This window comes from Pygocentrus nattereri, chromosome 16 (genome assembly GCF_015220715.1).
Source record: "Pygocentrus nattereri isolate fPygNat1 chromosome 16, fPygNat1.pri, whole genome shotgun sequence".
Taxonomy (NCBI): Eukaryota; Metazoa; Chordata; class Actinopteri; order Characiformes; family Serrasalmidae; genus Pygocentrus; species Pygocentrus nattereri.
In genome coordinates this window covers 14,556,509-14,571,292 of record NC_051226.1, presented here as the reverse complement: position 1 = coordinate 14,571,292, position 14,784 = coordinate 14,556,509, and the positions used below count along the sequence as shown (strand labels likewise).

Here is a 14,784-nt window from a genome sequence, read left to right as displayed (position 1 = left end):
TTAATTATAAAATGTGTCTTACAACCCACTAAGCTTTTCCCTGTGCACGTGCGCTTGCTGCGTCACGTGTACAGCTGTTCAGAACTGCTTGTGGGACTGGGGGAGAGGGCATGCAATGCATCCCAAACAGGCCCAGGCAGTCAACCCTTCTTAGCTAATCCGCAGGTTTTGCCAAAAAAAAATAGGTATAAACTCGAAGGAAGCTTGCTTTCATGTTTAAACCACGTGCCAAACAGCTGTTTGTGCATTGATCGATCTTTTCCTTCAGAAAAAGAGTCAGTAGCCTAATGCTTCCCGTGACGATAAACAAGCAATCGATTCATCACCCCTGCTGCAGCTGTGCGTGCTTTTTAAGCTAAAGTGGAAAACGAAGTATACGAAAGAATTAACGCCAATCACGTGAAACAGTGGGCACGACTTCGCGAGGCCACTGGAAGCTTGGAAAACAGGGAACAGCGCTGCGACGGCAGGGCTGGAGACTCCTCCTCCTCCTCCTCTTTCAGTGCACGAATGTGAAAATGCCTTGTGCTTCCAACGCACCGCGTTTGGGCAACTTGACGCGTCGCCTGTTTGAGTGAGCGTGTTGTTTGTGTGAGGAGCTTCCTGAGTCGCCGAATGTGCTTTGGCTTGATGCTGGTTTAGTGATTTAGCTGCTTTAGTGCTGCTGCTGGAGTACTAGACAGAAGCTGTCGAGGAATCGGATCTACGCGCAGACCCAGCCGGAGGCTGTGTAATGTGATTGCCTATGCGGTTTTGCTTGCCCCAAGGAATAAGCGTCCAAGTTCAGGAACTGAAAGCGCTTTCTTATCAGGTGTTTTGAAGCATACTCTTATCAGAGGTGAGTGCTGAATTGTAGTGCCAGTGGAGGGACACAGACAGGTCCCTGAAAAACATGGTGTTGAGAAACTGTTTTCACACTGTTGATTGGAGGCTGTGTAACTTGTGGGCACTCCCAGCCCGTTATTCAGCCAGATAATTGTTTTCCCCATGGTTCGTTAAGGCAGAACTTGGCTGACCCAAACAGCAGCAGTTGTCAGGTTCAACTAAACATTTGCAGGCTATGGCTGTGATGCCAGTGCATTGGGTCAGCTCAGGCTAATAGCAAGTAACAGATATGCCTTAAAAGGATCTTTAATTTGGAAATGATTCTTTCATTTTCTGATCTAATGAACCCGTCAAGTATTAAAGGACTGAGTGGCATTGAGATCCAGGTTAGTTTCTATTACACAATCTTGCTCCAAGGTAACAGGCATGTTTGGGTTTACCCATAAGATAACACTAGACGAACATTATTATCACTGAAAAAGACTTAAGCAGACCTTTGTTGTGGGAAAGTTATGCCTTTCTCCTTTCTGTACAGCTGTTGTTTTGGGTATAAGCTGTTTATAACTCAGACTATCTATCATAGTCCTTAAAGGCATTTGAACCCACTATTAAAAGGAGCTCGAATGCCTTCGAGAACAATAATCCATACATGCACAGACACATGGAGTATGATGTTAGCATGTCAAATATTATAATGGTCCTATGTGCATGATTGTTTACGTGTAAATATAGTACACTATATATAATTAAGAAAAAGTTAAGGTATCTTAACTGTGATAGTGCATTTATACAACAACTACTACTACTACTACTAATAATAATAATAATAATAAAAATAAAAATAAATCCTGTGCATTTTCTCCCAGATAAGACAGTATAAGCATTAGAAAAAAGTAAAATCTGTAAAAAAATCATCTTGAGTACATGTAAACATTAAAATATAATCTTCTGTTTTTTTTCCTAGATAACAACCTCTCTTTGAAAGTCTGCTAGTATATATCTATCATATGGCTATGCAAAGTGGTGTAGGATGTTATCTCTTATCTGCCAGTGCAGTTCCAAAAACCTGCATTGAAAAAACATGTTTGTATATTTGAGAGGAAGTTTAATTGCTGCTTTAGCAGTGATTTTCACTGATGAACATTTATAAACATTTGCCTTTATAGTAAACAGTGGCTGTTGGAACAGTTGGCATGGCCGAGAAGCTGAGCCTCGCCTTATTAGTGCACAGGGAATAGGTGCAGTTTTGAGATGCTGATTCTGAGAATGCAGTTTCCAGTAGCACTGAAGAACTGGAGCATGGCCAGGAAACAGAGGAGATATATTTCACAAGCTCTGGACAGGGCTAATATACCATTAGTTTGACAAATGATGGTCCCTCACATGCTGTAAAAACAAATGGAAGTTGTTTACAGATAAATGCAATTGTCCCCTCTAGTCTTTTGGGTCAGGTTTTGTTAGATTTAACAGTGGTCTATAATAGAGAATTTATCACAATTTCAGATTATGCTTTAAATAGAATAAAGTGATGAGATGCATCAATATGGGAATTGTGAGCTGATGCCAAGATTCAGTATTTTTCATGTACATATCCACTGATATTAACACCGATGCTGATACATGAACATTTAAGTTTTTATCCATTTGGTAAAATATTGTATATATTGAGTTTTTAAAAAGAATAACACCTGTATAATGGAAATATATTTTCTAATAAATATTTAATCTAATAAAGGTGATATTAATTATAATGTACTATTGATATTTCTTGTATCTGCAAATCCCACTATCAGCAACATGTATCATAAAAAAAAACTCAACAAATGTTTTTGGAACAAAACCCTTTACTTTTACAAATAGAAACTGGGACCACATATGTCTAGATAAAAATTATGGAGAAATCTAAGCTTTACTACTGTAGGTTTACAAATGCAGTAAAATAAATAAAGTTCAGCTCTGCATCACCTACATGTTCTTCTTTGCCAACTAAGTCCAATAAATAAATCTTATTGGTTTAAAATATCAGTCAATTTTAAATATCTGTCTAGTGCAGACACTTTAAGCAGTTTTTTGCCAGTACTGATAGATTTTGATGTGTACATTCCTAATTTTAATAAAGGCCTGTCTTTTAAAGCTCTAATAATTTATTTTAATTGTTGAGTGGTAATTGTAGTCATGATATTCGTAATATAATAGTAGCAATATTTTTGGCTAGTATTGATAACAGTACGTGATAACAGTGATATAAATGTGATAAAAGTGTAGAATATTTCTAGTTGTTACATATAAATCTGTTAACGTTGTTTCTTCAGGGTTTGTGCCATGGGAACCAATCAGTCCTTCTTCATCTGTCTCTTCTTTATTGTTGCTGTCACCACAGAAGACCTGAAGCCCACATTACAAGGTACAGTGTTTTTATTTAAATTAGTTTACATTTTCTTTTTCGCCCAATGACAGCTGGGATAGGCTCCAGCACTCCCCTGCGACCCAGAAGGAGAGGCGGCATTGAAGGTGTGTGTGTGTGTGTGTGTGTGTGTATGTGTGTGTGTGTTTTCTTCTTTAAATGGGAGAGATCTCTGCTGAAAAACTGGCTCATTGTATTGTTAGTTTTACACATATACCACAACAAAGGTCATAGAGAGTATGTTATTCTTTAGTGCACTGCCACAAGAAACAGGATGTTTTCACTGGGAAACTCCTTCTGAACTGTATTGAGAGCTTCTCTGCCTGTTGCAGAAGCTCTGAAAAGCCAGCGCCTCTACAAGAATTTGCATTCCCTCTCAAGGGCCTCTCAGCATGTTCAGATGATGGCATACAAAAGCCACTTAACAATGTATAATTCAGTTTGTTTACATTTTAAAATTTTTAATTTAATTTTTTATTTTTTTATTTTTTTTGACAACTGCCCTCAAGTGTAGTGAATATAGTCTGCTTTAAACAAAACTAAATGCAATCATTTTGTACCATTAAAATACACCAAGGAGGCAACTCAGACTGGGCCTTGAGTTAAATAGAACAGTACAGGAAAACTCTGCAGGATGAAGGCAGATATTTTACTAAGTTTTACAAATGTTTCCCAAACGTTTACTCAGTAGACCATGATATATTTGGTGTCTGAAGATTGATTCTTTTGCAATGGAGCTACAAGCCTAAAGTAATAAATAGAAGGCTATGCCACACAGGGTATTACGTGACAGACTCCCATTACTCTATACAGCGCTGTGCAAAAGTCAGAGACTGCGCTTCCTTTATGTACTTTCTAGTCAAAACTGGTATTAAGTGCAAGCTATTCATTTCCTGGACAAATTTCTTATGAGATTGAATATAAGATAATCCACTTGTATAAGGAATGAGAAAATCAAAGGAAAACAAGTGAAAAAAGTATCCAAAACTGTCATTTAAAACATGATCAAAAGATGCAGAGAAATGGGACTCCTAACAACTGTCCAAGACCTGGTAGACCACCAAAACTGAGCCCATCAGATAAACCGTACTTAAAGCTTTTGTCATTGAGAAAGAGGAGACAATCAAGCTCCACTCTTGCTTCAGACATGAAAAAATCCACAGGTGTTTCTGTCCATCATTCCACTGTGAGAAGAGAACACAACATTAAGAGCTGGAAAGAAGCTGTTATTGGAAAAAGAAAATAGGAAAAAAGCAAGAAATTTTGTAGATCAAACAAAGAAGTTGCTGGTGTTCTCAGAACAATGGACTGAACACCCCAGAGTCCAGATTGGAACATTATTGAAATGTTTGGGATTACTTAGATTTTAAGAAGCAGACAATGTAACCAACTTCTAAGACTGAACTTTGGTGTGGAAAAATATCCCTGCAAATTTCGATGAAAAACTGAATGCAAATCTCTCTAAGAGAATGCAAGCAGTAATAAAGACAAAATGTGGTCACTAAATACTGAAAATACTGCAATGCTGCTTTGGCTTCTGTGTCATTTTCTGTTAAATATATATATTTTCTGCTTTTTTCTGATGCTGGAAAATAAAGAACTTGCACTTAAAAGACATTTAATCTGAAAATTTAATAGTAGTTCCTAACTTTGTGACAGAATTGTATTTATATCAGCCTGATAGCTCCAGTGCAATTTGATCTTTCCATAAACTGTTGCTTTAAATTTGATTGGCTGTGAATCTCTTTATTTAACTTTCAAATCCTTTTGTTTGCATATTTTGAACTTTGAACTGAGCTTTAGCTGATTAGATAGCACGGCTGTTGAGCTTTGATCTGGAAGATGCTAAAACCACATGTAGTCTTTTAAGTACATCTATCAGCATTGCTGTTGACATTACTTGGAGATTTGCAGGCTGCTTCATGTTGAAAAACATACACTCCCCTGCATTAGCTGTTACTCTTGGATGCAGGTAATGGTCCATAAAATTACCTGTGCTTCTGAGCATGGATGATCATTATGAATTCAGTGAGGGAGAACAGTAGTAGGGGCAGAGATGAGGAATTGAATAGAGAGGGAGAGAGAGAGCATGTTGCCCTTTGAAATGAAAGCTCAACCTTGCTGTAATGTGAAATTTAATTTACCATTTCCTCTGTGAGTGGAGGCTGTGCACATGTAGGCCAGAAATATCAATCTACCTGAATAATATTGTACTGGCTAGTTAAAAAAACAAAAAGGTGATCAAGAACTGAATCTGTTTTTAATGTAATAAAAAGCCGAGTTAAAAAAATCAATTTGTTAACTGAAAATTACACAAAGCCTCAACATTAAGTATAATATCTAATCAATAAGTATTTGTCTTCACATCAGCACACCCTATAGCCACAATTACAGCTGTGGCCTCCCAATAAAAGCTGACATTATGTTCTGCTTCAAAGAGACACCAACATTCACATAACTTATCCCAACGTACCTTAGCTACCTTACAGACTGCTCTCTCAAGTGCATCAAAAATAGATGAGAGATATTTCTGAGGAGAATAGACCCACTAATAACAGAAGGAAAGGGAAAAGTCTAAAGAAAATCAGAGAAACAGGAGTTTCCCAAAATAGAGTTCAACAAATGTTCAAAAGGTACAGAGAAAATGGCACTCTTAACAACCATGCGAGACCTTGTAGATCACCAAAACTGCCATCATCAGATTAAAAGTACTTTTATCTTTTCTTAAACAATTAGATTGTGAGAAGCAGAACATGCAACCAACTTCTAAATCTGAACTTTGAAGTTGTGGAAAAACAAAACAGCAGATGTCTTTCAAATGCTGAAAGAAAGTCTCCTGAAAAGAATGGAAGCTATAATAAAGGCAAAGGGAGATGACTAAATACTGAAAATACTGCAGTACTGATGAAGCTTCTGTATCATTTTCTATTTTATGCAAGTTTTCTGCTTTTTCCTGATGCTGGAAGTTAAACTTGCATTAGAAGGGTCTTCTTTCTCAAAATAAATACTAAAAATATGGTATAACATTTAGTTGTTGTGGCTTCTGTTCATTTTTCTACTAAAATATTTTTTTATTTATGCAGAAAATTGGATTACTTCTCCTTAAATGGGAGTTCCACTGATTTTCACATCTCTGATTCACAGCTTTGAAACAGTCATTCAGAGTGAAATGCTCCATTCTAGAGAAATTCACCAACTCAGATTTCTTTAGAGTTGTGGTGAAAGGAACCAGGGGTTGTGATGTCTATAACACAATTATAGTGATTTCATTTACTATCCAGAATGAACAGTAAAGCTTCTTTTAAGTCTATGTAATGTTGATAGTGGTAAAATAGCGGTAAATCTGAAAATGTTTTCTTTGCCTTAAAACATCCTGTATGTAGCTCTCCACCATGAATGTATTTTTAAAAGATATTTAGGCTAAAACCTCTGAAAGCGGCCATAAATCTATGTCTCAGGCATTCAGCGAAGTATTCATAACAATTTCACGTAGCAGCTTTCTGTAAGGGAACATTTAGCTGCATTTAACTCTTCAGACCACTGTGCACAATTCTTAGTCAGTAGGTTTGTCCAGAATGGAGCATTTCACATCAAAACTGAATTACTTTTTTACATTTACATTTTAGCCATGTAATTATATAGAAATTTTGAAGAATTGGTGGACAGGGTGGTTTCTGTTTTTGCACAGTATTACATGACATTGCATTACCATTCCTGCTAATGTTTGTTGATTGTTGCAGTCAATTAGACATGTATCGATATACTGATGTGATATCAATTGGTGGTACTTACTGTAATACCGTGTGTGATCATTCCAGTTTAAGAATAAAAGAGAAAGAACATAAAAGAGGACAAAAGTAGCTTGAAATGGCACTCACATTTTTGGTGTAATATAAATGTATCATTGACAGTAAAGCATACCTATATCTGTTTAACCTGGGCCGTGTAGGTGTAACAGAGGAACTTTGGGTTTGAAAGTTGATAAACAGGATATTAATATTTTGGTTCTCTGGTATGGTTCTCTGTCAAAATCAGACTACTGCTTGCTGCATGCTGACACCAAGCTCCCAATTCTGCCTTTATTCCCTGGTCTACCTTGATAGACAGTTATTCATTTGGAATAACTTTGGTTTCCAGGTTATAAACGTGTACCTTTTATAACTGACATCTGCCAGAGAAACAAGCTCCAAACATTTGATTTGGTGTAGTATTTAAACAGAACGATGTTATGTACATGTTTGTCATGTTTAATAGAAGAGTCATAACAAATGTAATACAGTGAATCATGATTGATTTGAGTTGCATGGATTTATATTGACTTGCCTGCTTAAGTAAAGACCTAAAATAATAGACGGTTCAGGGTAGAGTTTTCTGAGAAAGCTCTGTCAGAAACCCACTGCCACTCAAATGCTCTTCTTACATGTGAAACATGCCAGCAAGCATTTCCAGGAAACCATCACCGATTGCCTCACAGGCAAGTACAAGTAGGCTTTATGTTACCTCCTGTTAGTCCTACAGTGAAAATCAGAGTAGAGGACATCTTCTACTATCTGAAAACGTGGTCATCCCAGCCTACAAATAGAATAGTAAACAGTTTTTGTCCAGGTGTGCTTATATAGCATTTTCAACACCTTTCAATGACATTGATCTGTCATTTGCTGAACACTTGACCATACAGTGTAAGTTAATGTAGTAGTTACTTATTCCAGGTAATTGGTCAGTTCATCATGAAACGATGACATAATGCAAATGCTTGCTGGTCTTTTTAATCTATGTAAAAAAATTGGACTTGTCGGGTTTTGTCCTATCAATAGTGATATGTTTAATGTAATTTAGATATGAATATGTAAACATTATGTTGAACAATATGTATTTGTAGCTGGATCTTGTAGATCCAACTGCACATTCCAAAACCATGTGCAGTTGTCTTCCCCCTTTGCAGCAAGAACAGCGACCACTCTTCTGGGAAAGCTTTTCACAAGATTTTGGAGCGTGTGTGTGGGAACTTTTGCCCATTCAGTCAAAAGAGCATTTGTGAGGCCAGGTACTGATCTTGGACAAGAGCGCCTGGCTCGCAATCAACAATCCAGTTCATCCCAAAGTTGTTCAGTGGGGTTGATGTCAGGGGTCTGTGCAGTTCCTCTACACCAGACTCATCAGTCCATATTTGTATAGTCCTGTTATATTATAGCTTTGTGCACAGGGGCACAGGCATGCTGAAACAGGATAGGGTCTTCCCCAAACTGTTGTCAAAATGTTGGAAGCATATGATTTTCTAAACACGTCTTAACATTATTTTTCCCTCCAACTAGGGACTGTGCCCAAACCCTATAAAAAGACTCAGATTATTGTCCCTCCTCCACCAAACTTTATTTTTGGCACTGTGTATTCCGATATCTAGCGTTGTGCTGCCATCCGCCACACCCATACTTGTCCACCACTCTGTCAGATAGTGAATCATGATTACTCCAGAGAACATGTCTGCTACTTCAGAGTCCAGTGACAGCATACTTTACACCTCTCCAGCCAACGAACGTCATTGCACATCGTGATATTAGACTTGTGTACGGCTGCCCAGCCATGTAACCCAATTTCATAGAATTTGTGCTGTTGTTGCTTCCAGGGGCAGTAAAGAATTCTGTAGTCAGAAAATGTAAAAGGATAGGTAAGCTTGATGTGCTACAAACTTCAGTACCTATCAACCCCAGTCTGCGAGTTTGTGTGGTCTGCTACTTTGTGGCTGAGCTGTTGTTGCTCCTAGATGCTTCAGTTTCACAGTAATAAGGTGGCGTATTATGACAGTACCACAGTATGATCCAATCTACTGCCAGCGTTTGTCTATGGAGATCGCATGGCTATATCCTTGCTTTTAGAAGCCTGTTAGCAATGGGTGTGGCTGAATCACCAGAACAAAATAATTATTAATTAATAATAATTTTGGCCAAATACTTTTGGCTAAATAGTGTACATTAGTAGTTAAAATGTATTTATTTTTCCTTCTCCTGTAAAGTTACCATTTCTGAAATAGTAGATTTTGTCCTGACATAATATCATAATACCTTAGCTACATTAAAAAGGAAGTATTAATAAACAAAGTGACGAAAATGAAAGAGCATCCAAGCGAAACATCAGTTTTGTTTGTGCTATCAAGTTACTGAAATATGAAGCATGCTAAGAACCCTTGAGAACAAGCAAAAACTGCCCTCAACGGAAGGCCAATCAGGCATAGTCTGGTGATTTCTCTAAAATACTTGATTTAACTGATTAGTTAATTGTCAGTGTGTAGTTAATTACAAAATGTAAATCACCAAACTGTGCTGGACCCCAGCCCTTGTCCATATAGTAAGTCCACTATAGTAACAGTTTTTTTTTTTTTTTTTACAGCACGGAGCACCTTTGGACCTCGTCTGACTGGCTGCTTTTCCAGAGAGCTGACGACATTTCGTTGTCAATGGAATGCTGGTTCTTTCCAAAACCTCACAGAGCCGGGGGATCTGAGACTTCTCTACATGTTTGAGAAGTAATGGCAGTGCCTAAATGCTGAATTATTTACTTTGTAACGATTTAATGCATTTTCTTGTGCGAGTCAGAGCGAGTCAGAGCTGCACCACACCATCAAATAGAATCACTTCAAATTTAATTCATTACTTTAAATTGGATTTTTAACATATTAAAACATATTAACCATTATTTATCTCATTAGCATTGTTGAAATGGAACAAATGTGGCCTGTGTGATCGAATCTGTAATAACTTGCCTTTATCTTGATGCATGGATGTTTGTTTATTACTGTGGTTCCCTCTGTCATGCAGAGATTCGAAGAAAGATGAAGGTAAATGGAGTGAGTGTCCAAGTTACAGTACCACAATAGAAAATGAGTGCTACTTCGATGTCAGCCACACTTTTATCTGGTACACTTACGCCATTCAGCTGCGCTCACGGACACAAGATGTTGTTTATGATGAAATGTTCTTCAACGTGGAAGATATTGGTAAGCCAGGCCCAAGTATAGTTATCTGTATCTGTTTTCTCAGTTGAGAGATGGTACTCCAGTAGTAGAAGATAATATTATTATTACACTAGTTTGTAATGAATATAAGCAGGATCACCGTAAAGCATTGTGAATGGTGTCACTGAACTTCTCTCTCTCTTAGTAATGCTTTTTACAGGAGTTGTGTTTTTGGATTTCTTTATTGATTTTTTTTAAAGCCAGGAAAATCTCTAAATACTTTTTGCCACTCCATCTACCAACATTAAAAAGCAAGATTTTGTTTGTTAAAAGGCCAATATAATATATTTTTCTTCCCTGAGGTCCACTTATCAGTAGCAACTCATTGCACTCTTCATTTTATAAGATAATTTTCCTAACACTTAGAATAAAAACAGGCTGTTTTTTCTGTTATGCAATTAATATGTCAAGACATTTATCATTAATTATTATTAATGATAATAATAATAATAATAATAATAATTATTATTATTATTATTATTATTATTATTATTCCTCATTTAAAAAGCAGTCTTGCCTGAAAACACTTATATCTTCAGTGAATTGGTAGACCTAAACTGCTTTAGGTTGAAAATATCTAAATGCATTGTTTTCACATCACAAGAGCAATTCAAAACAGGCTGTTTTGCTACATTTCAAACTAATTACATTTACATACTAAAACTCTTTTATTATAAAAATGTTTCATTTTTCCGTTTACTGTGATAAGGGCCTTTAGTAGATTTAAGGCAGCCAAAGTTAGTTTTTGTCCAGCAGGTGGTGCCCTAGCTCTTAGCAAACAAGTCTTGCACAGTTTTCACAAGACCTGGTGTGAAGTGCTATGCTCACTGCATGATGCTTGTTTTTGTAGTATTTCCAGACCCACCTGAAGGGCTGAACTGGACTTTATTAAGCATGGGCCCAACAGGCTTAATTTATGATACGGTAGTGAGCTGGGAGCCACCAACCTCAGCAGTAGACAATGTGAAGATTGGATGGATGTCGCTTCGGTATGAGACGCAGTATAGAGAGAAGGGCTCAGAGCAGTGGAAATGTGTGAGTCTGACACTACTTTTACTTTTGCTGAATCCAATGAAGCAGTCAGCAGTCTCCAATTCTGTTGAATGCAGTTTATTTTTAGTTTGTTCTAAATGGTTAATTAATGACACGTCAAATAAATTTGCATAGATGACTACAGTATAGCATGAATATCACAAAACTATATGATTTGAATCTTCTAATAGCCCTAAGCCTAAACCGCTCATGACCTGTCTTTACTGTTGATGATTAAAAAACTGAACTTGCATATGAATATTTCAGCCTGAACCATGAATTTGATTAAAGCAAATAATCGTAGAATGTGTAACAAAACAAAACAGGACCTCATTCATTACCCATTTACAGGTTTAGCATGAGAAGTGGGTCATTTGATTGTTTTTAAAAAGTGAGCTATGTGGTCCAATAAAAAGTGACAAGATTTCAGTGAAAATGTATGTGAATTCGACAAAGTACATAAAAACCTTAAGTGAGTAAATGCATTAATTGTGCTAGCTTGACTGTTTAGGTATAATTTAATTTAAAAAAAGCCTTGAGTTGTTACCCTTTTATCAGTCCAAGTATACATGTTTTACTTCATTACTCTGGCTTTGTTCTTCTTTTTCTAGCTGGACAATGGGAAGGAGACCAAAGCGTACATCTATGGCCTTAACACCAGCACAGAGTATGAGGTCAGGGTGAGGTCCAAAATGCGAGGCTACAACTTTGGGGAATTCAGTGACTCCATCTTCATTCTGGTTGACAGCAAAGGTCTGAGTTTAGGCTAAATGTATTGCTAAAAATAATATAGAATGGTTTACAAAATTAAATAAACCCTTTAATTGTCTTTTTTCTTTCATTTTAGAACCAAGAGTCCCCTTAACTGCAATGTTCATTTTTGCTGTTGTTGGTATTGGAATCATCTTGATGCTGATTGTGCTTTCACGCCAGCAAAAGTAAGTGACTACTTTGTCAGTGTCTGCCATATGACACTTCATCCAAGAAAAAATCTGATTATCTGGTATTTTCACACCTTTTTTCAGTTGTCCAGCATTCTAATTAGTGAATTTACTATATGGTGCACCCTTTGCAGACACAGGTATTCAGTTGTCTGTACACAGTTTTTATATCATCTATGGAAAAGATTTGCCAATAGAATGGATCAAAATGGGCATAAAGCTGGTGGAACTGCATTTCTTGAGTGATGGAACATACATATAACATACAATACTTTTTTGAGATGAACTGGAGTGCCACTTGTGATCCAGAACTTATCGTCCAACATCCATACCTGTCCTCATTGATGCTGTTGTGGCTGAATGCAATCAAATACTTACCGCAATGATCCAACATAAAGCCTTCAGAAACTTCCTTTTAATACCCTCGTTGCATGAGCGGGTGTCTTCAAACCTTTGGGGACACAGTACATCTTTTTTCTTAGTTTGTTTTATAACACATTTGTAAATTATACAGCTTCAAATACTGCTGCAAAGGTTCTTGAATACTTGCAGAACAGCTGGCCTTCAGAATTAACATTGTGTGGAATGAGTGTTTCAAATTTAGTAGAATTTGTTAAGACGTCTTACCCTCACAAATGCCTAAAAGTGTAATGTACCTGTATTTAAGATTGCATTTTGTCTGCTCCTTGTTTCAGACTCATGGTGATTTTCTTGCCTCCTGTTCCTGGACCGAAAATCAAAGGAATGGACCCAGTCCTCTTACAGGTATTGATTCCATGTTGTTTATCCTGCTTGTGTTCACACCTAGAAATTGTTTTGGCCCACGAGGTCAGCTTGTCCAAAAATTATATTTTCCATTTATTTTTTTTGTGTGTTTTACAAAGAAGGGCCAGCTGACTGAGTTCACCTCAATCTTGGGCACCCACCCAGGCCTGCGACCAGAGTTATACAGTAATGATACATGGGTGGAGTTTATAGAGGTCGACATCAATGAACCGATTGAGACACTGGAAGGCTTTGAGACACCACTTCTCTTTGGCGAGTCTCCTGTCTCCGACTCCCCTCCCATGTCAAGTGGTTTCCAGGATGATGACTCAGGTCGTGCCAGCTGTTGCGACCCTGATCTGTCTGATCATGACCATACAGATGTTCATCAGCCCTCCACCAGTGGCCATGATGGTTTTCACACCTTGTCTCCTATTAATCCAGGAGCTCCACATGAACCTGCTTGGCCAACCAGCCTCTATTCTCAGGTGACCGATGTCACCCCACGTGGCGAGGCAGTACTGTCCCCAGAGAAACAGTATCAAAGTGACAGCTGCAGTATCCAAGATAAAGCTCAAAAGAATGAGGACAATGATAAAGGGAAGAAGCCCCAGTTGGTGGTTTCCTCTGAAGAAAGAGGTTACACTTCAGAGTTGAACACCTGTAAAATCAGTGCACAAAACCCTGCAGGACACAGTGAGCCCAGTTCAACCAAAGAAGAGCTACGCCCTTCTGCAGAGCAAAGACCCAGTATGTTACAAGAGTACCTGAACCCCACTGTGGAACCAGAGGTAAGACCAGTTGCTTCTCCGTTTCCTATCCTTACCATACCAAGCCCTGCGGAATACACCATGGTTGATGGTGTTGACTGGAAAAACAGCCTTCTTTTGAAACCAAACAACCCTGCACCCCGTCCCTTTGCTGTTGTGAAATCTTTTCCAACTCCTGGGGGATATCTGACACCTGACCTACTACAAAGCATTGGTCCACAATAAATGAAAGATGTCTGTGCCTGGAATAGCCTGGGCTTGGTTTTGGCGTGTGGATGCATTTGTTTTAGGTGTGTATAACAGTGTTGGCCAACACCAAACAAGATGTTGTCTTTCAAAAGTCTGGGCCAAAAAAGTCCTCATGTGGGAGCTGAGCAGATTTCTCATGCGGAATGGTCTTATTCAAACATCTTGGCAAGCTGAACCTCAAAATGTGATGCAACTGTTTAGATGGAATCCTAAAGACTCATTTTCTAGTTTCATTTTGTAGATATTGCATACTTTATACTATTGTTTACCACGTGGTAAACATAGCAGCTGATACCTTACTCTGACATGGAATTCTGTGGCTACTTATTGTATGGGGGAAATCTGCCTTAAGCAAGAACTTTTGTGTAATTCTGTATTTAATTCCTAGCTTTCTTTTTTAAAGACTAATCACAAGGTTTGTGTTATTGCATCTGTGTTTTCAGTTTAACACTATATTGTTATCAAGAGTAAGCCTTAACTAATATCCATGGAAGTGGAGATACTTCAGCTAGGTTTAACAGCATACATTGTTAGGCTTTGGGACATCATTGTAATGATATCTTTATCTTCTCTACACTGTGCCATACATCATCTGTCTTGGTAGGCGACGTTATACAAAATGGAGAAAGTGATATGACTCTTTACGTGACTTGCTGCAATGTACATAAATACATATATTTTGAATAATAAAATATCGACAGATAAGAAACGTGTGTTTTGTCTTTTCTCCTGTGGTTACCGCCACTACTCCATTATCACCTAGGAGACAACAGCACGCGCCCGCGCCTT

At 37.7% G+C, this 14,784-nt stretch overlaps 1 protein-coding gene across 3 annotated transcripts; it reads left to right on the top strand.

Moving 5' to 3' along the window:
- Positions 1-497: 497 nt before the first annotated feature.
- On the top strand, positions 498-14,704 carry ghrb (growth hormone receptor b). 3 transcript variants are annotated; one of them, XM_017718111.1, is made up of 9 exons: positions 498-838; positions 3,138-3,229; positions 9,614-9,749; positions 10,042-10,220; positions 11,089-11,273; positions 11,882-12,023; positions 12,118-12,208; positions 12,907-12,976; positions 13,099-14,704. In XM_017718111.1, exons 2-9 carry the CDS (start codon positions 3,148-3,150, stop codon positions 13,969-13,971), a joined length of 1,758 nt encoding a protein of 585 aa, XP_017573600.1. In that variant the 5' UTR covers positions 498-838; positions 3,138-3,147; the 3' UTR covers positions 13,972-14,704. The 3 variants fall into 3 exon arrangements, with proteins under 3 accessions (XP_017573600.1, XP_017573598.1, XP_017573599.1); XM_017718109.2 differs by having other exon boundaries at positions 499-838; positions 13,096-14,704; XM_017718110.2 differs by lacking the exon at positions 498-838 and adding an exon at positions 1,018-1,211 and having other exon boundaries at positions 13,096-14,704.
- The last annotated feature ends 80 nt before the right edge of the window (positions 14,705-14,784 follow it).